The sequence below is a fragment of the Equus asinus genome, chromosome 2 (genome assembly GCF_041296235.1).
Source record: "Equus asinus isolate D_3611 breed Donkey chromosome 2, EquAss-T2T_v2, whole genome shotgun sequence".
In the NCBI taxonomy this organism is placed as follows: domain Eukaryota; kingdom Metazoa; phylum Chordata; class Mammalia; order Perissodactyla; family Equidae; genus Equus; species Equus asinus.
The window spans coordinates 145,929,362-145,952,975 of record NC_091791.1 but is presented as its reverse complement, the minus strand read 5'-3'; the positions used below and the strand labels follow the sequence as shown (position 1 = coordinate 145,952,975).

Sequence of the window (23,614 nt, the reverse complement as noted above, 5' to 3'; positions counted from 1 at the left end):
AGTGAGACACTGCTCCACTTTAGATGGAAACAGAAAGCTACCACCACCATGATAGTGTGGAAATACTCCTTAACTCAAAGTTCCGGATCTGTTTTTTGATGGAGGAAGCCTTCTCTTCTGACCCTGGGGAACTTCCTCCCTACCTACACAATTGGGAGAGAGGGAAATTTCTTCTCTCTATGCCCCAAAGATTCTCCACACGCTTAAGTCCAAGCTCAATTCCATATGGATCTTTTAGGTCACATGTACACAAAACACAGAGACACCATTGATAGGGACAGGTGTAACAATACAAGTCAGGCAAATTATATTTTCTAAGGATTCATTCTAAACTGGAACCAAGCCAAGTTGATTACCTTTAAAAATTAAAATGGCCAGAAAGCAACCTTAGGGGGCTATTTTTAATGTATCGTAATGATAGATAAATTCCGTTCCAGAATGCACTGTGCTACATAATGATTCTGCAGTTTTGCTGGAGCTTTTCTTATTTCTGCAGCTTTGAAAACATGCTGTTGGAAAGCAGACATCAGATCAAAGTGTTTCCCTTGTGTAAAAAGCATACCATTATGCTATTTCCGATTTTATCAAGCAGAACGGTTGTCAATAACAATATGTATTTAATCGTGGTCTCACTGCCTACAATTCTTTGTAAGGAGAACCGTGTATAAATTTAATATAAAAAAGGAACTCATGCTAATCCATGGGAGCCCATCTACGGGTAAAAGAAGCTTGGTTTGAATTAGCTATACTACAAACAACATCCCATTCTCAAAAAGGACTAATCCGGCCAAGCTTGTTGAGAAACATGTCTATTTCATCTAGATTTTAAAGAGGTTCTAACACGTTGTTTACATACACTTTACACGCACAAACAAGAAAAACACTGTCATAAAATTTTCACGTTGCCTTAGCTTCGAAACAAATAGCATGCAGCCTATCTTGCAAACGGATTAAAATATTACCTAGCAAGGCTACTAAACTGTCATCTCGTGATAAATAAAAGAGATCTCCAGGCCACTGTCCCTCTAACCCTTACATACTAAATTTTTCGAGGGCAGAGAATGAATTTTTCTAATTTCTTGTTGGAATTAAGATTCCGCATATCAGTAGACACAGAGGGTCCGGTCGCATTTAAAGCCACAGGCTCCAGCAGCTCGAGGGAGCAGGCGGAGCATCGCCTCCACGCTCCGCGACAAGACCAAGTCTCTTCGCCTCCACGCCAAGAGCAGGTGCGAAACGGACGCTCTGGGGTTTCAGCGGTCGCAACCACCTTCCTCCACCGCAGATCCAGGAGCGCCCTAGGAGAGGAACCTTCTAGTCCAGTCACCCCCGGGGCCCGTTTGCTGAGGGCGGACAGTGAGGTGGATTCCTAAGCCTTTCCCCTGACGGGTAATTTCCTACACCAGCCGCAGGACTCACATCCCACGCGGCCGCCCCCCCTTAAACTGGGCTGCAAGGGGGCGCGGGTGGGCCCCCACTAACACCTCGCAACCTCCCCGGGAGGCGTGGGCCCGGGACAGGGAGTCTCGGCACCCGCGAACCACCCCGGTCTCTCCCGCTCAGGCTCCCGGACGCCGCTCACCGTGAAGGGGACATCCCCGACGCTGCCCACGGAGTAGCAGTTGTCTCCAGGGTTGACAGCCCCGGTAAGGACCTGATGCAGATGCATCTCCGGAGCCCGGGCTGGCCAGGGGAATGCACGACAGCCCCGCGCCCGGCCCTCCTCCGGCCGCGAGAGCCGCTTCCCCCTCCGCCTCCCTCGAGACCCACCCCGCGGCGGCTCCGGCTTAACGCCTCACCCCCCTCTCGCCTTCCCCCCGCCTCGTCCCTGCCATGGGAGGTCCTCCACCGCCGCCGCCGCCGCCCGGATCGCCGCTCGGCTGCGGAAATGCCCGGATGCTCCCACTGCCTGCTGCACCGGCGCACAAATGCGGGAGGAGGGCAAGGGTGCTTGCGAGGCGGAGGCGGGGGGGGGCTGAGGAGCGCGCGAGCCGGGCGCGTGCTGGAAGGGACGCGCCGCCCGAGGGAGATGGGCGGCGCGCGCTCCCACCCGCCCGGGATCGACAGTCGAGTGGGAGGGCACACCCCTCCTCCCGCAGCTAAACTCTTAGCTCAGTCCTTCTCCCCCGCCCCACCCCGCTTTGCGCGTGCGCGCGCAGTGGTTTCCAGGGCAATTGCGCGCGCCGTGCGGACCCTCGTCCCGGGATTGCGCGCGCAGACGTGCGGGAGTTCCCTTGGAGCCTCCGGGCTGCGGCCGCTGGGGGCGGGGCCGCTGGGGGCTGCGCAGCCGTCCAACTCTAGGCACTCGCTACAAGTCTGTTTTGCTGAGCGTTCAATCCGTTCCCTAGTACCCTCTGTGATGGGTAATGCAGCTGACCTTAGGAGGACACCCGTCCCAGGGAAATTCCACCCAGGGAAATCTTACATCTCTTAAAGCTTTTTTAAAGTACAGTGCATAGATATTTCATTTTACAGGAACAATAAAGACATCTTGCAATCGTTTGGAGAAGCCGTACTCCCCTGACAGCAAAATATTTTGCTCCCACCTTTTGTCACGGATGTTCTAGATAGCGAAAGGGCGCCCTAGAGACGAGTGACTCCTCTAGACTCTTTTTTTCAGGAATGATGTCATAGATTCGCAGAATCGCCTGATTTTTCCAGGCTGTCAGCTAAAGTTTGAGTGGGTGATACAGGGATCAAATCCCTTCTCCAGGTTTCTTCATCACAAAATTTTGAGCCTGTACTGTGTATAAGTCACTAGGGCAAGGAAGTAGAAGGATACCAAGACACGACTATCTACAAAACCAGACAGAACGCCAAATGTGTTATGCTTGGGACGCAAAAGTCTATGCACCACAGAAAAGGAAGAATACTTTTGACTAAGGGAATGGGTCAACTGTTATGGAAACGCTGACATAAATGTTGGGTAGAATTTTGGCAGGCTGAGACGGACAAGAAACCCTGCATTCAAATAGAGAAAATAGCATGAGCTAAGGCTGAGAGGTGTAAAACAACGGGATGTGTTAGAGGAGCAAAGTTTAGATTAATGTTTGAGGCGGATGATATATGGGGTAAGGAAAGGAAATGATAGTTGAGAAGAGATCAAGGTATCCAAGAGGTAGCTCGTAGCCTGCCTGAACATGGAGAGTTTTGAATGCTCCACTGAGAAGCTTAGATTTCATTCTGCATGCAGTGGGGGTCCATAAGATGTTTCTGAGCAGACGTTTAGTTATACAATCAGAGCTGCTTTAGAAAGATGACTTTGTAGTATTGTGAAGGAGAATTAAAAGGGTGGGGAAGGTGGGAGGCAAAGGCCTGGCGAAAGCTGGTAAGCCGTCCAGTGGAAAGGAGAAGGAATCAAATTCCCAATGACCTAGAGTGTTTTTATTTTCATTTTCATTTAGTGGCATAACTGTTCCCCTAGTCGCCCAGACTAGAAACCACAGATCCACTTTTGGTCCCTTTCTCTCTCTCTTGCCCATATCCAAGGGTCCCTTTTCGAGGTCACTAATTCATGCCCCTCATCATTCCCACTGCCATTTACCTTCATTTCAGACCTCATCATTTCTCATTTAATTACTGTAATAGCCTCCTAACTAGCTTGACTGTCTCCCATCTCTTGCTCTCCAATCCATCCACAACACTGCAGCCAGAGAATCAGGGGATTTTTTTTTGTCTTTTTTGAGGAAGATTAGCCCTGAGCTAACATCTGCCACTAATCCTCCTCTTTTTGCTGAGGAAGACTGGCCCTGAGCTAACATCCATGCCCATCTTTGTCTACTTTTTTTTTTTTTTTGTGGGACGCCTGCCACAATGTGGCTTAATAAGCAGTGTGTAGGTCCAGACCGGGGATCCGAACCAGCAAACACTGGGCCGCCAAAGCAGAACATGTGAATTTAACCGCTGTGCCACTGGTCTGGTCCCAAGAGAAACCTTTTTAAAGGAAAAATTCCTCTGCTTAACATCCTCACTCCCTATGGGTTAAAGTCTAAACTCCTTAGCTTGGCTGACAAACTCGTTCTTTCTAGCTTCTGCCTAATCTTATTCTCTTATCTTCTGCTTATCCCTCACACTCACTATGCTCCAGCCCCACTTAGCTATTTGCCGTTTCCAGAACATACTATGTTCTTTTATGCTTCCTTGTCTTGGTTCATGCTCTTTGTTCTGTCTGGAATGCCCTTCCTTCTCTTGTTGACCTGACAAACCACAATTTATTTCGAAAGACACCTATTCAGTAAAGCCTTCTTCGTCCACTCCCAAATACCTTGGGGCTTCCTCCTCTTGAGACACACATATCACATAGCGATCTCTGTACTGGTTTGTGTCTGTTTCTCCTACTGGAGTCTTACATATTTCAAGTCAGGATCAGTATCTTATTTTCTCTGTTTCCCCTGTGCCTAAATCAGAGTATTTTATTTGCTGAGTGAATAAGAGCACCCAATTTTACAAGAGGAATGTATTGGGTAAAAAACTACCTTGCATTATATATGTATTTATTTGTGTTTGTGAAAGTGTTTAAATGATTCTACAGTGGTTGTGTGGAGGGAAGTGTTGCATGCTCGTGTTCATATAGTATGCTACGTACAGTATATTGAATTCTAGGAAATCACAGGTTCTGTATATTTAATTGTATACTACTAAGCATGAATAAAAGTACTAAGCCATGTAGCTTAAAAAGAACAGTGAAAATATAGCAGACAACAAAATACACACACACAAAGATTGATCAGTAAATGAAGCCCCCTACTCTGCATGAAGTACCATGAAGGCAAATACTGGCACTGCATCTTGGTGCTGTAACTAAAAAGTGTGCCACGGTATCAAATAAATTTGAGAGAATTCCTGTACATATAGTATATATCAGTAAAAATTAGTATAAAGGAAATAGTTAAATATAACAAATTTAAATAAATTCCTTTATAGGAAAGTTTAATACATGCAAACAAACATTTCAGTAAAAACTGGAACAAAACATACAGCAAAATAATAAATTTGAAGAAATTCCAATATCATGTTCATACTTACAATAAAGCCAAATATTTTACTAAATATTAATACACATTGAATAATGGAAAAAAATTGAATATGTGTTATAGAAGCTAGTGTTTTAGTGAATAATAGGTGCATAACAAGAAAGGAACACTTTTTCTAAGTGTCATAAAGGTTTTAATCTTCACCCTCAAAACTTAAATATTTTCAAAGCTTGAAAACCGCTACTACTACTGCATTCTAAATGAATTTCTCAATCTTCAACCTTCACTGTGTTAGAAACTGAGTCAAGGGGCTGGCCCCATGGCCGAGTGGTTAAGTTCACGCACTCCACTGCGGCAGCCCAGGGTTTCGCTGGTTCAGATCCTGGGTGCAGACATGACGCCACTGGTCAGGCCATGCTGAGGTGGCGTCCCACATAGCACAGCCAGAAGGACCTACAACTAGAATATACAACTATGTACTAGGGGGCTTTGGGGAGAAGAAGAAGAAAAGGAAAAGAAAAAGAAACTGAGTCAAAACCATCATCAAACAATAAATTGTACGCAGATTGTCAAGAGCATTATTAATTGCACATTTTTTAAACCATTACACAATTCACTCTTGTTTTACAGCATTCCATGAAGTTTTGACTCATTTACACAGTTGTAAAATTGTAAGCCTTTTCCCTCTTACTTTTGGTATCAGCTCAAAATCTGAAGGCTGCATCTACCTGTTCCTCTCTTCCCTTATGAATCCTTTAAATGACTTCTTTTTTTTTTTTTTTTTAAGATTTTATTTTTTTCCTTTTTCTCCCCAAAGCCCCCCGGTACATAGTTGTGTATTCTTCGTTGTGGGTTCTTCTAGTTGTGGCATGTGGGACGCTGCCTCAGCGTGGTTTGATGAGCGGTGCCATGTCCGCGCCCAGGATTCGCACCAACGAAACACTGGGCCGCCTGCAGCAGAGCGCGCGAACTTAACCACTTGGCCACGGGGCCAGCCCCATGAATCCTTTAAATGACTTCTTGATAGCAACATCTCAAGGTTGCAACTGCCTACGTAAGTCTCCTGGAATTACAGTCGAAACTTTTCTTGTCCAATCTCATCAACCAAAACTCATTCCAGACTAAATATGGCAAGTTTCCTTAGTAGCCCACTCACTAGGACACCTATACCACGTTTTAACTGTCCACAATTTCATTTCTTCCTTGTTCTTCCAGTCTTTTGCGTGGACCTAAAAATAAAGTAGGGATTCTTTCTTCTGATCTAAAAACGCATTCCTTTGAAAAATTAGAGGGGCCAGCCCCGTGGCTGAGTGGTTGAGTTTGTGCGCTCTGCTGCAGTGGCCCGGGGTTTCCCCCATTCAAATCCTGGGCGCAGACATGTCACCACTCATCAAGCCATGCTGAGGCGGCGTCCCATATGCCACAACTAGAAGGACACACAACTAAGAATATACAACCATGTACCGGGGGGCTTTGAGGAGAAAAAGGAAAAAATAAAATCTTTGAAAAATTAGAAAAAGTATCAGTTTTGTGTCATTAATAAAACAAGCCAATACAACTGTAAGGTATGATTTCTCATGTCCACAAGTTTTAATAGTAATAAATGTTATACTTTTGAAGCTGGGTTTAATGGAACATTGGACGTCAGGGGAACTCAGTTTCCCAGTAGTAATCACACCCATATATACTAGTTATCTATTACTGTGTAACAAATTACCCCAAAACTTAGTGGCTAAAATCAACAACAAATGCACAGTTTCTGTGCATTCGGTAATGACTTAGTTGGGAGGTTCTGGTTCAGAGTCCCTCAAAATATCAGCTAGATACTAAATAAAAGAAACTAGACACAAAATACTACATATTGCATGATTCCATTTGCATTAAGTTTTCTGAAAAGGCAAATCTATAGACACAGAAAATAGATTAGTGGTTGCCTGGAGCTGGTAGTGGAATGGGAAGTAACTTTTGGCGTGACAGATATATTCTAAAATTAGATTGTGGTCACGGTTGTGCAACTCTGTAAATTTACTAGAAATCATCTAATTGTATACTTAAAATTCACGAATTTTATGATAAATAAACTATAACCTCCAGAAAGATATCTAGAAAAGAAGTGTCAGCCAGGGCTACAGTCATTTGAAGGCTTGGATGAAACTAAAGTACGGGCTTCCAAGACGGCATACTCTCATGCCTAGCAAGTTGACCCTGGTGGTTAACTGAAGGCGTCTCCTTAGGGTTGTATGAGTATCCTCAAGACATATCATCTGGCTTCCCTAAGAGCAAATGACCCAAGAGAGAAACCAAGATGGACTGCAATCTCTTTTATAACCTAGCCTCCTAAGTCACACACCATCATTTCCACCATATGTTATTGGATACACAGGCCAGCCATGATGGGAGAATATTTCCTAAGAGAGTAAATACCAGGAAATGAGAGTCACTGGGGGCCAACTTGGAGACTGACTACCACACCACAGAACTCAAGGATTTTACCTTCAAGCATCAAGGGGCATCATCTGTGTCATTCCTTCTTACCTACAGAAGTAACTGGAATTTCTACTCATGAATCTGGAGTGCCATAATGCTGATTTTTGATATATCTGTTGTTATCAGTTCTCTATTGGTGAACTATCTAAATACTTTAAATATTGAATTTCCGAAGTGAGTCCATTTGTTTGTTTGGGGGGTCTGATACCCATGTTTTTAAATGTTGCCTCTAGTTGTGGAGACCTTACAATTTTCTTACAGCTATCTAACACTTTAAGCTGCTGTTTTCTTCAGTTGATAGCAATGGAAGCCCTGACTCCCTATTACTAGTTCATTTTGCAAAATCTATTACACTACGCCTGAAATTGATGTAATAGCAATGCCTTCATTGCTTTTGAGTCCTAAGCTATAGTGGTAATGTATTTTAATCTAAAACATCAAGGGAATGACCCTATTTCAGTTATATATTGATGTGTAACAACCTGCTCTGAAATTTAGTGGCTTAAAACAACAATAATTTATTATTTCTTATGCTCTGTGGATTGGGTGGGGAGTTCCACTGCTGGTTTCACTTGGGCTCGCTCATGTAGCTACATTCCGTTGGAGGGGTCACCTGGGGTAGAAAGTCCAAGATGGCTTCATGGTTGGCAGTTGTTGCTAGTTGTTGGCTGAGGTGCCTTTGTTCCCCTCCGTGTGACCTCTCGTCCTCCATAGGCTAGTCTGACTTCCATAGCAGTCTCAGGCCCAATCTTAAAGGTTACACACAGAGTCACTTCGACCACAGTCCTTGGTCAAAACAAGTCACAGGGTCAGCACAGATTCAAGGGCTAGGAAAATAAATTCCATCTTTTGATGGGAAGAACAGTAAAGTCACTTTGCAAAGGGATATAGGAGGAGTTATCATAGCCAACTTTGCTAATGTTCTGTATCATAGACCCAAACTTTACCTCTGATAATCTCTATGGCCTCTGATTTGTTATTTTTGCTTTGTTTTAATTGAGAATACCACTTATAGAATGAAAAGATTTATGTATTTGCTATGATGTCTTTCTCTGTGAGAGGCAGCATCAAATTATTGTCTTCTTGGTGACTACATCTCAAAATCTTAGCTATTTAACTCACACCTTAAGCCTTTGGCTTTTTATCTCTAATATGGATGCATTGAACGTAGGGCAATATTTTTTATTTGAGCTCATAATAGTTTACATCATTGTGAAATTTCAGTTGGACCTTATTTCTTGTCCATCACCACATAAGTGCTCTCCTTCACCTGCTAACACAGGGCAATTTTTAAACACTTTTAGGGAGGGGTAGAGATGGATCTATGAATCTTATAAGCAGATGAATAAGGTAAGTTTTGATCAAATTGGATTCTTTTGTTGCTAGTATCTGAGAAGGCTGCTCATCTTAGAAGAATTGTAGCAAATGGTTCCTATCTTTGCAGACACTATTTATGATTGTACTATGAAAAGTAAGATGCTCTACAAATATAGCTGATTTCCTTAAATATCAATGTTTCATTTCATAAACTCATTTAAATGAGATCTTAAGCGGCAACTAATTTTTTTAAAAATATTTTGTCATTGAAATAATTATTACGTAGAGTAGACCAAACGTGACATGAACTGACCCCTGGTTATCTTTCCAACTTCATCTTTTGATATGCTTGACCTCTAACTGTTGTTGCAACCACAGTGAAGTGCTAGTAATTCCTTTGATCTTTCAAGCCTCCAGAAACTTGCTACTTCACCTATCTAGAAACTCCCTAACCACTAGCACCATCACCACTACTACACCCTTGCCTGACGAATTTCTACTGTTCCTTACAAATTCAATTCAGAAACCCCTAGCTCTAGAGAGCTTTGCCCAGGGTGAATTAGATCCCTTAGTTATGAATTCCTACAGGTATTCGCTTCCCTTATCTGTCTAGAGGGCAGGAACTGTGCCTTGATGACAATTGTTGATTGCCTTCTCCGTTATCTGTTTTCTCCTCATTAGACTCTCCAGGTTTTAGGTAGGAAATAGACACCTGGAATAAACACTACATTTCTCTGCCTATCGTGTTGCTATTTGGTCATGGGGCTCAGTTCTGACAAATGAGATGTTAGCTGAAGATGAGACGTACAGCAGATTCAGGAAATTTTCCTTCAAAGGCAGCTATCATACTCTTTACGCCTTCATCCTTTCTCCCTCCATCCTGTTCCCCTAGAATATAGATGTGATGGCTGGAGCTCCCTCTTGGAACACGAGGATGAAGCTCAACCCCAGGGAGGCAGAGGAGAAAGTTGGAAGCTTTCCATTGAGTCTCAGACAAATGTGGAGCCCCCTTACCAGCCATGGGCTTCTACATCGGAATTTTTACATGAGAAAAAAAGAAACTTCTGTCTCATTTAAGCCACTATTTTTTGTGTCTCCATTAGAATTGTTCCTAATACTAACTCATATTTTTAGCTTTTTTTCTTTTAATTCCTAAAGCCTGGCAAAGTGCCTGGAACACAGTAGGAACTCAAGAAATATTTATTAAGCTAAGTGGTTATTAACTGTATTGGGAGTACATTATGTAAATTGAGTTAGTGAAAATGTCACAGATATTTTAGAACTCACATATCTTCCCAAGGCCACAGAGAATAAAATACTACATCCTGTGGGAGGGGCTAATAGTGGTTGTGGAGATAGAAGACTAGAGGCATTGAGATAAGGGATAAGGACTGAACAATAGCTGAAATTAGTTACCAAACCTAAGTGTGGCCTGCTGAGTAGTAAACAGACCATTTTATGCCTCTGGAGAAATGAATTTGTTTTTTTGGCACAGTGCTTGAGCAAGATAAAACTTTAAATAGAGAGTAATAAGTTAATCTGACCTTAGATTTGGAGAATAAAACGAACTTACTATGTTCTGGTTACTAAGAGAAAAATCAACCAAGCACTTGTGGTATTGAGGTCACCAAGTACTATACAGTACTGTTAGGGATGTTCCACGATGGTCAGAAGACTGGGCTGCTAACACCACACCTGTAAAAGAGAAGTGACAGGAAGGGGAATCAGCACTTCTGTATGGGGTCCCCTCCTCTGTGAAAGAATTCATATCTTGGGGCAGAAACAAGCCAGAAAGCTGAGGGGGGTCTGGCTCCAGTGGTGATGGTAGTGATGGTATACATTGCCTGTGTGGGTGTGTGCCTACGTGCATTAGATATTAACAAAAAAACTGAAGTTCTCATTTGACTGTCTTTTGCGTCTAGTTCTAAACATTGCACTACATTTGTATAGGCATTTTCCTGTGACCATGTATGCAGGGAGCTTATAAAAACTGTTCATGACAAATGTTCAGGATATATTAAGGCTTTATTGTGGGTTTTTGTTTTTGTTTTTTTTTGAGGAAGATTAGCCCTGAGCTAACATCTGCCACCAGTCCTCTTTTTGCTGAGGAAGACTATCCCTGAGCTAACATCCATGCCCATCTTCCTCTACTTTATATGTGGGACGCCTGCCACAGCATGGCTTGCCAAGCAGTGCCATGTCCGCACCCGGGATCTGAACCCTCGAACCCCGTGCCACTGAAGTGGAACGTGCAAACTTAACTGCTGTGCCACCGGGCCAGCCCCTTTATTGTGTTTTTTAAAGAGCAGATTGCAAAAAGAAATAGCTGTCCACCAGTGGGTGAATGGATAAATAAATTGTGACATATACCTACAATAGAATTATTCAGCCAGAATGAGGAATGAAGTACTGATCATGCTACAACATGGATGAATCTCAAAAAAATTATGCTCGTGAAAGAATCCGGACACAAAAGGTCACATGTTACATGATTCCATTTATATGAAATGTCCAGAATAGGTAAATCCATAAAGGCAGAAAACAGATTGGTGGTTGCCAAGGGCTGGGGGGGAGGACGGAATGGGGAGTAACTATTTAATGGGTACTGGGTCTCCTTATGTGGTGATGAAAATGTTTTGGAACTAGATGCCCTTGACTTGTTCACTTTAAAATGGCTAATTTTATGTTATGTGAATTTCACTTCAATAAAAAAAAAGAAACAGCCATTTTTTGTGAATTAAAAAAAAAACTCTGTGTGTGTGTGTGGGGAGGGGGGACAAAGAAAAAGATCTGGAAGGTATATTAACAGTTCTCATGTCTAGTTGGTAGAATTATGAACAAGTTTAATCTTTTTGCACGTTTGTTTCCAATTTTTTCACAATGAATATATGTACATTACTTTTAAATTGAGAAAACACATAATGATTAAAAATTTTTTCTTTATTTTTAGTAGAGACATTCACATGGCTTTTTTTTTTTAATGATTGGCACCTGAGCTAACATCTGTTGCCAATCTTTTTTTTTTCTTCTCCCCAAAGCCCCCCAGTACATAGTTGTATATTCTAGTTGTGAGTGCCTCTGCTTGTGCTATGTGGGATGCTGCCTCAGCATGGCCTGATGAGCGGTGCCATGTCCGCACCCAGGATCCAAACCAGCAAAACCCCGGCCACCTAGGCAGAGCGTATGAACTTAACCACTCAACCCCAGGCCAGCCCCTGATTTTAAATTTTAAACAAAGGGTAGCCTTTCTTTAAGTCTATGAAGAAGTTTAATTAAGAAACTAGGAAACCATGCTCATGACTAATATTATGTAATCTATGTCCGTTTTCCTGTTGCAGAATTCAATTTTAAATGAGAATATAAGGGGTTTATGCAGTATATTTCACTATTTTAAAAATTTACTTGTATTTTAAACTGTATATATAAAATACACTTGTATATAAAATTTCAAATGTGAATGCAAATGCCATGTCTAAATTTGTTTAAAAAATAAGCATTTCATAAGCCAGACAAAAAAAGACGAACACTTTATGATTTCACTCATATGTGGAAGATAAACAAACACATGGACAAGGAGAACAGATTAGTGGTGACCAGAGAGGAAGGGGGTGGGGGTGGGGAGGTGAAAGGGGTAAAGGGGCACATATGTGTGGTGACAGATGAAAACTAGACTATTGGTGAGCACAATGCAGTCTATACAGAAATGGATATATAGTAATATATACCTGAAATTATACAATGTTGGAAACCAATATGACCTCAATAAAATAATTTTTTTTTAAAAAAGCATTTCAATGAATAAGTCTACATAGAGTGTGTATTAGGTTACCTAAAGGGGTCAGGGTCCCTACTAGGCCTTTGACCTTGGAGCTGATGATGACTTCCATAGTCCTACCATGGTGTCAAGAGGCCTACGACCCCAAGATCTCACCACCTTTGAAAAGTGGTTGGTAAGGAGGCAGTGGTAGTTCCAAGGCTTATGCCTCTAAAGCAGTGGGGGCCAAAGGAAATCCTGAGACAGACCCACCACCTCAACAGTTTCTTTTGCCTGTGGGTTTTTGTTCCTTCTTTCTTCCCCCAACCACAGCTGCACCTCAATTCAACTCTCTTCAAACCTCAGCTTAAAAATCACACCCTAGGTGAAATCTTCCCTCCCCAGTGATATTAGATAAATTGATCCCAGCTTGTGTTCCCACAAATCTTTGTGCCTCCAATATACGATTTATCACATTATTACTATTAAAGTATACTTTTTCAAAGAGTTAAATACACTACTCCCATGCAAATATAAAGTGAAATTGTGCCAAAGATTTTATTAAACTTACTCATTAATGAGGAAAACTGTAAGATGCAGATGAGGGAATATTCTGGACTCTACCATCTAGTCCTCTGGGTTCATGACATTTCTCTTCACTCTGTACTTACACTGTTTTGGTTTCTTTCCAAATGAGAATCCGAGTTTACTGAGAAAGAATTTAGATATCTCATTCATTTATCAAGAATCAAAGAGCAATTCTAAAAAATTAAAGAAACATCTCTTATATTTCACCTATCTAAGACACCACCAATTCTAAGACTACTGTTAATATATAGATCACAAGGAAAGAACAAAAACTGCCAAGTAAACTATGACTCATTGCTTTCTTACTACTATGGATATTTATTTTAAATTATTTGAAAGCTCTCCTTTGATTTTTATCAAATTTAGCTTTCTTGGGCAGACACACACAAAAAGAAGATAGAAAGAAAGAAAGGAAATAAGGAAGGAAGGAAAAAAAAGAAAAGAAGTATATAAGCAAAGTAAATGGGTCAAAATTTCCTAAAACTCACTCTTATTCAGTCTTAAAAGCTACTAAATCACTTTTCAACTCAGAATTGTCAATGTCAGATTTTTTCACAGCGTATCATTCTCTGCATCATTAAAAGCATTAGTGTTGCAGAATTTCTACAAGAATGGTCAGCATTGTCCCTGGGATTTTCTCCAAGCTTCTGACAGTCGTTCTAAAAGACTGATGTGCATGCATAGGCAACCACAACTATGTTATGATGGTTGCCGAAGTAACAGTGTCTTGGAAGAGGAAGTAAGAGAAACCTAGAGCTCTGATCCCCAAATGTCAGTTTTATTGACTGGTGCTGGGCTAACTGTGGAAGCATCACCTGGACATCTTGTTAAAATCCAAGACCGTGGGTCCTACTCCCAGAGATTCTGATTGAGTAGGCTGATGCAGGTTTCCTCTGATATTTCTAATGAACAAAATCTCAAGTGGGAGGCAATCAAACACAAAGACTAGTTAAACATGCTAGGTTCAAATCCTAGATCTACCACTGTCTAATTATGTCATCTTGAGCACATTAACCCTGCCACATCCTAGTTATCTACTCTGTAAAAGGGGGTTGATAGTAGCACCTATTTCATGGGCTGTTATAAGAATTAAACAAATTAACACATATAAAACACCTAGAACACTGCCTACCACAGAATAAGTGCTATAGAAGTGTTTCAAGTCAAATTTAATAGTAATAACAAAAATAATTGCTATTACTAAATTACTCCTAACAAATATATTTGTATCACTAAAGAGACACCATCAAGCCTGGTGAGAGTACTGGTGGAAGTAATCAAAAGGCCATTTATTGAACATTTACTATGAACCAAGGGCTCAAAAAATGGCATCTCTCCTTTGCCTCATGGGTTTGGAGAGTTCAATAGAATCAGTAATAAAGCTAAAATCTGGTTCCTGTCTCCTAATTAAATTAGCAGAAAAGGTGACCCCGTCACTGAACCCTCTCAGGCTAACACTCTATATCTTTAACAATGATAAAATTTCGTAACAAAGCATGTGATCGAAATGCCTGATTCCGGCCTTGTTAAGTAAAGGTCAGTCCCCATGCTGGATGTGGTGTTGCTGGAGGGCAGTCTCTTTGTTTTTGCCTTTGGATTGGGATTGGTTTTTTTGCTCACTTCTGTGTTCTTTTATTTTCATTTTATCCTGTGGTGTTTCCATTATTTCTCCTAACTAAAAATTTGCCATGGTTTGCTAAACAAGCCTCCGTTTATTCTGTCTTTGTCATGATTTTATAAGGGCCTTTTATTTATTCTCCCATTCATTCAACAGACTTTATCTGAGCTCCTCACTGGGCCCAGGACCTGTTAGCAGCTGGGATTGCACAGAGTCTCTGCCCTCACAGAGCATGGAGTCTAAGGACACTGTAAATTATGTTATTAGTTTCTATGCCTGACACAAAATAAGCACTTAATAAGCATTTTTGGCTGAAGAAGTGAAACTGCTTTGTTTTTTTCTTTCAGGATTTGTAAATGAAGAAGTTCCTTCTGGTTCTTGAGACGCCCCTGGCTCAGGCTACCATCCACATACTAATAAATGTGGCTTAGAGAACTCAAAGATCAGTTACCATCTTAAACAAATGACTAACAGAATATGACGTTATGCTTCACACTGCAAATTTGTAATAAATACCAAAAATGGAAACGTCACTCAGCTCCACTTTTCTGTGATTCAAGACTTAGACACTGAAGAACTTAAAAAAATGGAATGGGCTACAGACAGCTAATCTTCGGCAAAACAGCGAAGAATGTTACAATGAAGAAAGGAAAGTCTCATCAATAAGTGGTGCTGGGAAAACTGGACAGCCACAGACAAAAGAATGAAAGTAGACCATTATCCAACACCATACACAAAAATTAACTCAAGATGGATTAAAGACTTATATATAAATATAAGATGTGAAACCACGAAACTCCTAGAAGAAAAGATAGGCTGTATACTTTTTGACATTGGTCTTAGCAGTATCTTTTCAAATTCCATGTCTACTCAGGCAAGGGAAACAAAAGAAAAAATAAATAAATGGGGCTATATCAGACTAAAAAGCTTCTGCAAGACAAAGGAAACCATCAACAAAATGAAAAGTCAACCCACCAACTGGGACAAAATATTTGCAAATCATACACCCAACAAGGGGTTAATTTCCAAAACATGTAAAGAACTCAAACAACAATAAAAAAAAATGAACAATTCAATCAAAAAATGGGCAGAGGGTACGAGCAGACATTTTTCCAAAGAAGATATACAGATGGCCAACAGGCACATGAAAAGATGTTCAACATCACTAATTATTAGGAAAAGGCAATCAAAACTACAATGAGTTATCACCTCACACCCGTCAAAATGGCTATAATTAACAAGACAAGAAATAACAAGTGTTGGAGAGGGTGTGGAGAAAAGGGAACCCTCATACACTGCTGGTGGGAATGCAAACTGGTGCAGCCACTATGAAAAACAGTATGGAGATTTCTAAAAAAATTAGAAATAGAAATACCATGTGATCCAGCCATTCCACTACTGGGTATCCAAAGAGCATGAAATCAATAATTGAAAAAGATTTATGTACCCCTATCACAGCATTATCCATAATTGCCAAGACATGGAAGCACCCCAAGTGCCCATCAACAGATGAATGGATAAATGAGAAGGGGTGTATATATACAATGGAATACTACTCAGCCATTAAAAAAGACAAAATCGTGCCATTTGCAAAAACATAGATGGACCTTGACAGTGTTAAGCTAAGTGAAATAAGTCAGACAAAGACAAACACCACATGATTTCACTCATATGTGGAAGATAAATACATAGATAAGGAGAACAGATTAGTGGTTACCAGAGGGGAGAGGGGTGCGGGGAGGGCGAAAGGGATGAAGGGGCACATATGTATGGTGATAAATAAAAACTAGATTATTGGTGATGAGCATGATGCAGTCTATACAGAAACGAAAATATAATAATGTACACCTGAAATTTACACCATGTTATAAGTGAATATGACCTCAATAAAATAATTTTTTTAAAAATGGGATGGGATCTGTCTCGTTGATGTGATGTGAAGGAAAGAATACAGGCTTTACAATCAGAAGGATTTCTGTTCAGATAGTGCCTCTGCCAGTTACTCAGTACGTAGCCTTAGGCAGGTTACTTCTGTGATCATCAGTGTTTTCATCTGAATAATGAGAATAAAACTACACTTCTAAAAATGTGATTGTAAGGATTAAGTATAATAATACGTCTGTGTTTCAGATCTAGCACACAATGATCATTCAACAAAAGCAGCCATAATTACCTATTTACTAACACCACCTCTATAAAGTAGTTGAAACTTTTTTAATGTCTTTTTTTCATAATATAAACACACAAAAACATTTTGACCAGAAAAACAGTACAATTATATCCTTCTGCCCCCACCTCTCACCCCTCCCCACCTTCTTATCCAAATACAGAGCACGGTGTTTCAAAGCTGGTCTTCAGGTAAGAAATCACTGAAGTCGGTCAAAGATAAAGTATGAATGACTAAAGACAGTGATGTACCCCCAAAGCCTAAAGACAAGATTTCCTCTAAAAATGAAATTATAAAAATGAACGTGTAATAGGTAGGATCAACTATCTATGGAGATCCTTCGCACTAAGCAACAGGGTCTGAATGTGTTGGGGAGCTGTGGTCCTTGATGAGGGCAGCACTTATTGGTACATCTGAAGCTGCACTTAGTCAGGTGCCTAAGGGGGAGGAGGGGTTTCCAGTGGAAGAAATAATGAGCCCAGATTCAGTAAACCACCTTCATAGATCATTTGGGTTCCCAATTAGACACAGAAGGAAAGAACATTCTGATGCAGCTAATTTTTGTGATTATAAATGAATAAATAAATAGGTGGTTTCTTGTAAATTTGGTGTGTGAGTTGATCCCTCTGAACTTAGTCACAAAGTTGGCAGAAAGAAATCAAGCTTTGGGCCTATGAGGCACTCTACAGTGGTTCACAAGATATCGATTGCCCTGGGAAACCAATTCATGAGGAGCTAGCTAGTATTCCCATTAACAGTGATGATGATAATGATGATTATGTGCCAGGTGCTATGTTGAGTGTTTTACAACTATCTCTTCATGTAATTGCCATGGCAATTCCCTTTTACAAATTAGGAAAATGGAGCTCAGAGAGGTTGAGCAACTTGACTAAGGTGACACATCTAAGAGTTAGGAGTCGAACCAGGTGTGTCTAACGTGGAAGCAAAACTACCTGATCGTTATTCTTGATTGCTTCCCTCAAAAAAAAAAGATCTTTGGATCCTTAGTGAACTTCTCTAGGGCATTTCTCTCCAATTCCATAAAAAAGCAAATACATTTTACGACTCAAACTTACTTCTTAGTGAAAAGTGCCAGAAGGCTTAATTCAGGCAGATGTTATCTTAATTTTCTTTTTTTCTCTTTATTTAATTAATTTGTTTATTTTATTGCAGTAACATTGGTTTATAATTAATTTTCTAAAGAGAATAGTGGGCATACCAAAGATTACAAACTTGTAAACCTGGAAAAGTCTTTAATAGATAATGAAACATATCTTATGGCAATTTTTAAAATTTTAAAAATCAGGAACCAGTAAGAGTTCACTAAGAATAAATCATGTCAAATTAACTTAATGTATATTTTTGAATAGTGTAACTAATGCCATAGACAACTTTTATTTTTTTTTAGTGAGAAATTTGACAAAACCCTTACTGGATTATCAAATCAAAATATATATGCTGACCAAGGTCCCAACTAGCCTCTACAAAATGGCAGACCCCTTGGCAAATTCAGGATTCTTGAAGCTTGGACCCTCAGCCTGGCCAGCTCAGAAACTCACTCTCTTCATGCTTATAAGATCCATAAAGAAGCAATGATTAAAACCAGAGACTTGTAAAAAATGTTAACAGTACTTTATCAAAACATATTTGCATATAGAAAAAAAGCACACATCTTCAGTGTACAGCTGGGTGAATTTTGACAAATGTATACACTGATATAACTATTAATCAGATTAAGATATAGATCATTTCCATCATTCCAGAATATTTCCTCATTCCCCTTTCCAATTAACACCTCCACCTTCCAGAGGCAACCACTATTCTGATTTGTATCACCGTAGATTACTTTTACAGTTGCTGAACTTTACGTAAGTGGGATTATACAGACCTCCGATTTGTTGAAATTTCCATTTGAATACAAAGTTTTACTAAAACTACTGTATTAATAGAAGCATCACTTTTTTTTTTACTCTCCATTGATTCAGACTATATTTAGGGAATAATTTTCTATTCTGGCTGCCAAAGTTTAAGAGAAATTCTAGTAAGTAAATTCGTAGAGAGATGACCAGCATTAAATTACTCATTCAACAAATATGAGTATCTACTTTGTGCCAGGCACTGCCATACTGATGGGGATACAGCGGTGGAGAAAATGACTAAGGCTTTGCCTCCTGGTGTTTACATTCTAGAAAGAAGACAGAAGATAAGCTAATAAAAATATCTCTGGGTCCAGAGAAGGTTTTTACATCTGTAAATGGTTAAAAATTTTTGAAAAAAGAATAATATTTCGTGATGTGAAAATTATAGGCAATTCAAATTTCAGTGTCCAAAAATGAAGTTTTGTGGAACACAGCCACACTGACTTGTTTATGTAACATCCGTGGTTGCTTTTGCACTATCACAGTAGAGTTGAGTAGTTGCAACAGAAATGCTATGGCCTGCAAAGCCTAAAATATTTACTATCTGGCCCTCTGTGGAAAATGTCAACCCCTGACATAAGGGAGCAAGCCCTGCCGCTATCTAAGAGAAGAATGTTCTGGCAGAGAGAGTGGCAAAAGCAAAGGCCTGGACTGTGGTTGGCTTGTGCTCAAAGACCTGCAGGGAAGCCGGAGTGGCTGGAGGGCAGGGAGTGAGAGGGAGACTGATAGGAAATGGTAGGAAATGAGATCAGAAAGGGAGCTACAGGCCAGATCTTCTCGGAATAAGGATTTTTTTGGGGGGGCCGTGGGGGTGAAGAAGATTGGCCCTGAGCTAACATCTGTTGCCAATCTTCCTCTTTTCACTTGAGGAAGATGGTCCCTGAGCTAACATCTGTGCCAGTCTTCCTCTGCTTTGTATGTGGGATGCCACCATAGCATGGCTTGATGAGTGATGCATAGTTCCACGCTGGTGATCTGAACCCACAAACCCTGAGCCACCAAAGCGGAGTGTGTGAACTTAACCACTATGCCCCCGGGCCGGCCCCATGGAGTAAGAATCTTAAGTGAGATAGGAAGCCATTTAAGGGGTTTAAAAGGGAATGACATGATCTGACAGCTGGCTAGAAAATGGAGTGGAGGGCAGCCCATGGATAGGAAAAAACATGTCTTTATTGTCACTAAGTTTTAGCTGCAATTTAACATTTGCTTCAATTATGAATACAGCCAACAAAACAGTGACTTTGTCACCAACAGAAATCACAAATATTTTTGCTTATATTATACGGATCTCTGTATCTGTGGATTCCGCATCCCTGGTTTCAACCAACCACCGAGAGAAAGGCCTAGGATGGTTGTGTCTGTACTGAACAAGTACAAACTTATTTTTCTTGTCATTATTCCATAAACAATACAGTATAACAACTATTTACATATATGTACATTGTATTAGGTATTATAGGTAATCTAGAGATGATTTAAAGTATATGGGAGGATGTGTGTAAGCTATTTACAAATACTATGCTATTTTTTTTTTTTGAGGAAGAAGATTAGCCCTGAGCTAACATCTATGCCAATCTCTCTCCACTTTGTATGTGGGTCACTGCCACAGCATGGATGACAAGTGGTGTAGGTCCACGCCCGAGATCCGAACCCATGAACCCGGGCCCCTGAAGCAGAGCATGCTGAACTCAACCACTACGCCACTGGCAGGCCCTAATACTATGCTATTTTATGTAAGGGACTTGAACACCACAGGGTCCTGGAACCAAATCTCTGCCAATACTGAGGGACAACTATATACGACAGTTGTTGGAATTATCTTGAAATATCATATATTAATATCTCCACTTAGAAATTATTACATCTTCTACTATATCTTATTGAATGCATTAATAAAGAAGTATATAGATATATATTACTATATTAGATGTTTATATTATATATACATATTCCTATATTACAAATTTATTTCTTAGATATTTTAATAACTGTATTTCAATTTTTCCTGTTTAATGCAATGTCTTTTATTTTATGTATTTAAAAACATCCTTCTGGAGTTCATATGCTTGTCCAGACTGCCAAAGAGGTCCAGGGCTCAAGAAAGATTAGGAATGGAAGCAGAGGGAAGCATTAGGAGGACTACTTGGAGATGACAAGATTAAGTAGGTCCAACAAAGATAGCTATTTTAATCTGCCTGGCACATAGTAATTGTTATTATTAATATTTTGGGGGCCAGCCCAGTGGTGCAGCAGGTAAGCGTACATGTTCCACTTCGGCAGCCCGGGGTTCGCCAATTCAGATCCTGGGTGCAGACGAGGCACTGCTTGAAAAGCCAAGCTGTGGTAGGTGTCCCACATATAAAGCAGAGGAAGATGGGCACAGATATTAGCTCAGGGCCAGTCTTCCTCAGCAAAAAGAGGAGGATTGGCAGCAGATGTTAACTCAGGTCTATTCTTCCTCAAAAAAAAAAAATTGTTTGACGCATACCCTTACGGTCTTTTAGCTGTGGGTGATATATGCTACTTTGTGATCTGCATTTTTCACTAAAACAATATATCATAAACACATTTCCTTGTCACTACATCTTTTTAATATCACTTTAATGCTCAAAGAGTAGTTAATTATAGAAATATATGATTATTTTTTTCAATTAATCCTCTATCACTGGACACTTACATTCTTGTTTTTCTCATTATGGAAAAAAAAAAAAAACCATAAGTACCAGCCTTAAATATTTGCAACATCAGCATTAAATCTTTGTACATCCATGATTATTTCCTTAGGATGGATTGTAAAATTGGAATCAGGACACATTACTCAGTGTATTACTAGATGTATGATTCAGATTCTCGAAGATGCCCACTTCAGCTTCCCTCCTAGTTGGGATTTCATCTTTCCTCTTTGGCTCACACCTACATGAGTAACTGTCTGAGTTAACTCTCCTGGTCCAACTCAAGCCCCCAGAGTTTCCCCAGACACGCAAACACACACACACCCCTTTGTCTGGTCTATACTGACTTTCTATTCAGAATTAAAGCAACAGGAACCAAAACGAAATTCCTACCATCCACCTGGTGGCAGTATTTCCTAAATGTAAGGTAGAATAGCCGAAAGGAAATAAGTACCTTCTGTTATTTCAAGAGTACCTTCCGTGTAAACCCAATCCTATAAAGTGATGTCCAATGTCACGTGAATAGAAAGAGGTAGGATTGTTTCTGCAAATACTTACTGGGTCAGCATGGTTGTATGGTAATTCTAGAAGTTTTCTATGAAGGTTTCTTCAATGAACAGACGGCTTCTTTTTTAAAGCTTGTAATGCTAATTTTTCTCATTAAAAAATATCAGATTGAAGAAATTGTTAGAAATAGAGAAAAGAAATCACAAGTATTTTTATTAACATAACCTGTTAGCATATTGTTATATTTCTTTCTGTTCCTTTTTTCCATAAGCATGTTTTTATAGTTGTAATTAAACTGTACATAAAATTGACTTCTACTTTCCTCCTGACATTAATCATATTGAAAAATTAACATTAATCATATTGAAAAATTAACATATTGAAATAAAATATATTGAAATATTAATAGTACTATTTCTAGGAGAGGAGTTAACAGGTGATTGTTATTTACTTCTGTAAACATTTTTGGGGGCCGGTCCCATGGCCGAGTGGTTAAGTTCCTGCTCTCTGCCTCAGCGGCCCAGGGTTTCACCAGTTCATATCCTGGGCACTGACATGGCACTGCTCATCAAGCCATGCTGAGGCTGCATCCCACATGCCACAACTAGAAGGACCCACAACTAAAAATATGCAACTCTGTTCTGGGGTCTTTGGGGAGAAAAAGGAAAAATAAAATAAACATTTTTGTATTTTCTACTTTTAAAATCAGAAAAAAAAAAATTAACCTTAAAAATTCTATTGGGTTCCATTTGCATCCTACGTAATCCAACATTTCTACCCCTGGATGTATTCCCAGCAGACAGGCATATAAATGTGCTTCAAAATGCATGCACTAAATTGTTTACAGCAACATTATTTCAACTCTCAACAGTTGATAACCTTGCTTCCTGTTCACTGAGAAAACTTAAGCAATCACAAGACAACTTCCACAAGCCAGGTACCGCCTCCCATCCACCAGCATCTCGCCCAAACCCTAGGCCTTCCTCCTGTTACTACAGATGAAGTGATCATGGTATGGCCAGCCTGTCTGCATGAGCCCTGGCTAGATCTTAACCCCCTCACCTATTCAAGAACACAGCTCCAGCAATTCTTCCCTCTGTCCTACATAAAAAATATTTAAATTTTTTTATCTTCTACTGGATTGTTCCCATCAACATCCAAATAAATATGCAGTATTTCTCCCATCTTAAAAAAAAACATCTTGACTCCAACTCCCTTGCTACCTTCTACTCCCTTCCCTCCTTCACTTTATAAGAAAACTCAGTGGAAGATGTGTCTATACACATTGTTTCCAATTTCTCTCCTCCCATTCGCTGTGGATTGAACCTGTGCAGTCAGGTTTCCCCCAACTCCTCAAACTGAAACTGTTTTCAAGGTCATCAGAGGCATCCATACTACTAAATCCTAAGTTAATTTCTCTGACCCCATCTTATTTGACCTATCAACATTTCTCTTAGTCCATCACTCTCTTCTTTACAATACTTTCTTCACTTGGTTTCCAGGACACCCTACTTGCTTGGCTGTCTTCCTATGTTTTGGCTGCTCCTTCTAATCTCTTTTTCTGGTTCTTCCTTATCTCACTTCTAAGTGTTTGAGGGCCACAGACTTTAGT

General features: G+C 40.2%; 1 protein-coding gene and 1 long non-coding RNA gene across 6 annotated transcripts in view; one reads left to right on the top strand and one right to left on the bottom strand.

Moving 5' to 3' along the window:
* Positions 1–1,721, bottom strand: part of DMXL2 (Dmx like 2) — a 139,398-nt gene extending 137,677 nt beyond the window's left edge. For 4 of the 5 annotated variants that reach the window (XM_014852294.3, XM_014852312.3, XM_014852303.3 and 1 more), the window contains exon 1: positions 1,583–1,715. In XM_014852294.3, coding sequence (XP_014707780.2) covers positions 1,583–1,669 — 87 coding nt within the window. In that variant the 5' untranslated portion in view covers positions 1,670–1,715. Of the gene's footprint in view, positions 1–1,582 lie in introns of all 5 variants that reach the window. The other variant, XM_070501599.1, reaches the window with a different exon arrangement.
* Positions 1,159–15,782, top strand: LOC139042570 (uncharacterized). The gene is made up of 3 exons (XR_011499445.1): positions 1,159–1,389; positions 1,564–1,646; positions 15,085–15,782. It is a non-coding gene; the product is annotated as an uncharacterized lncRNA (long non-coding RNA).
* Positions 15,783–23,614: the final 7,832 nt, after the last annotated feature.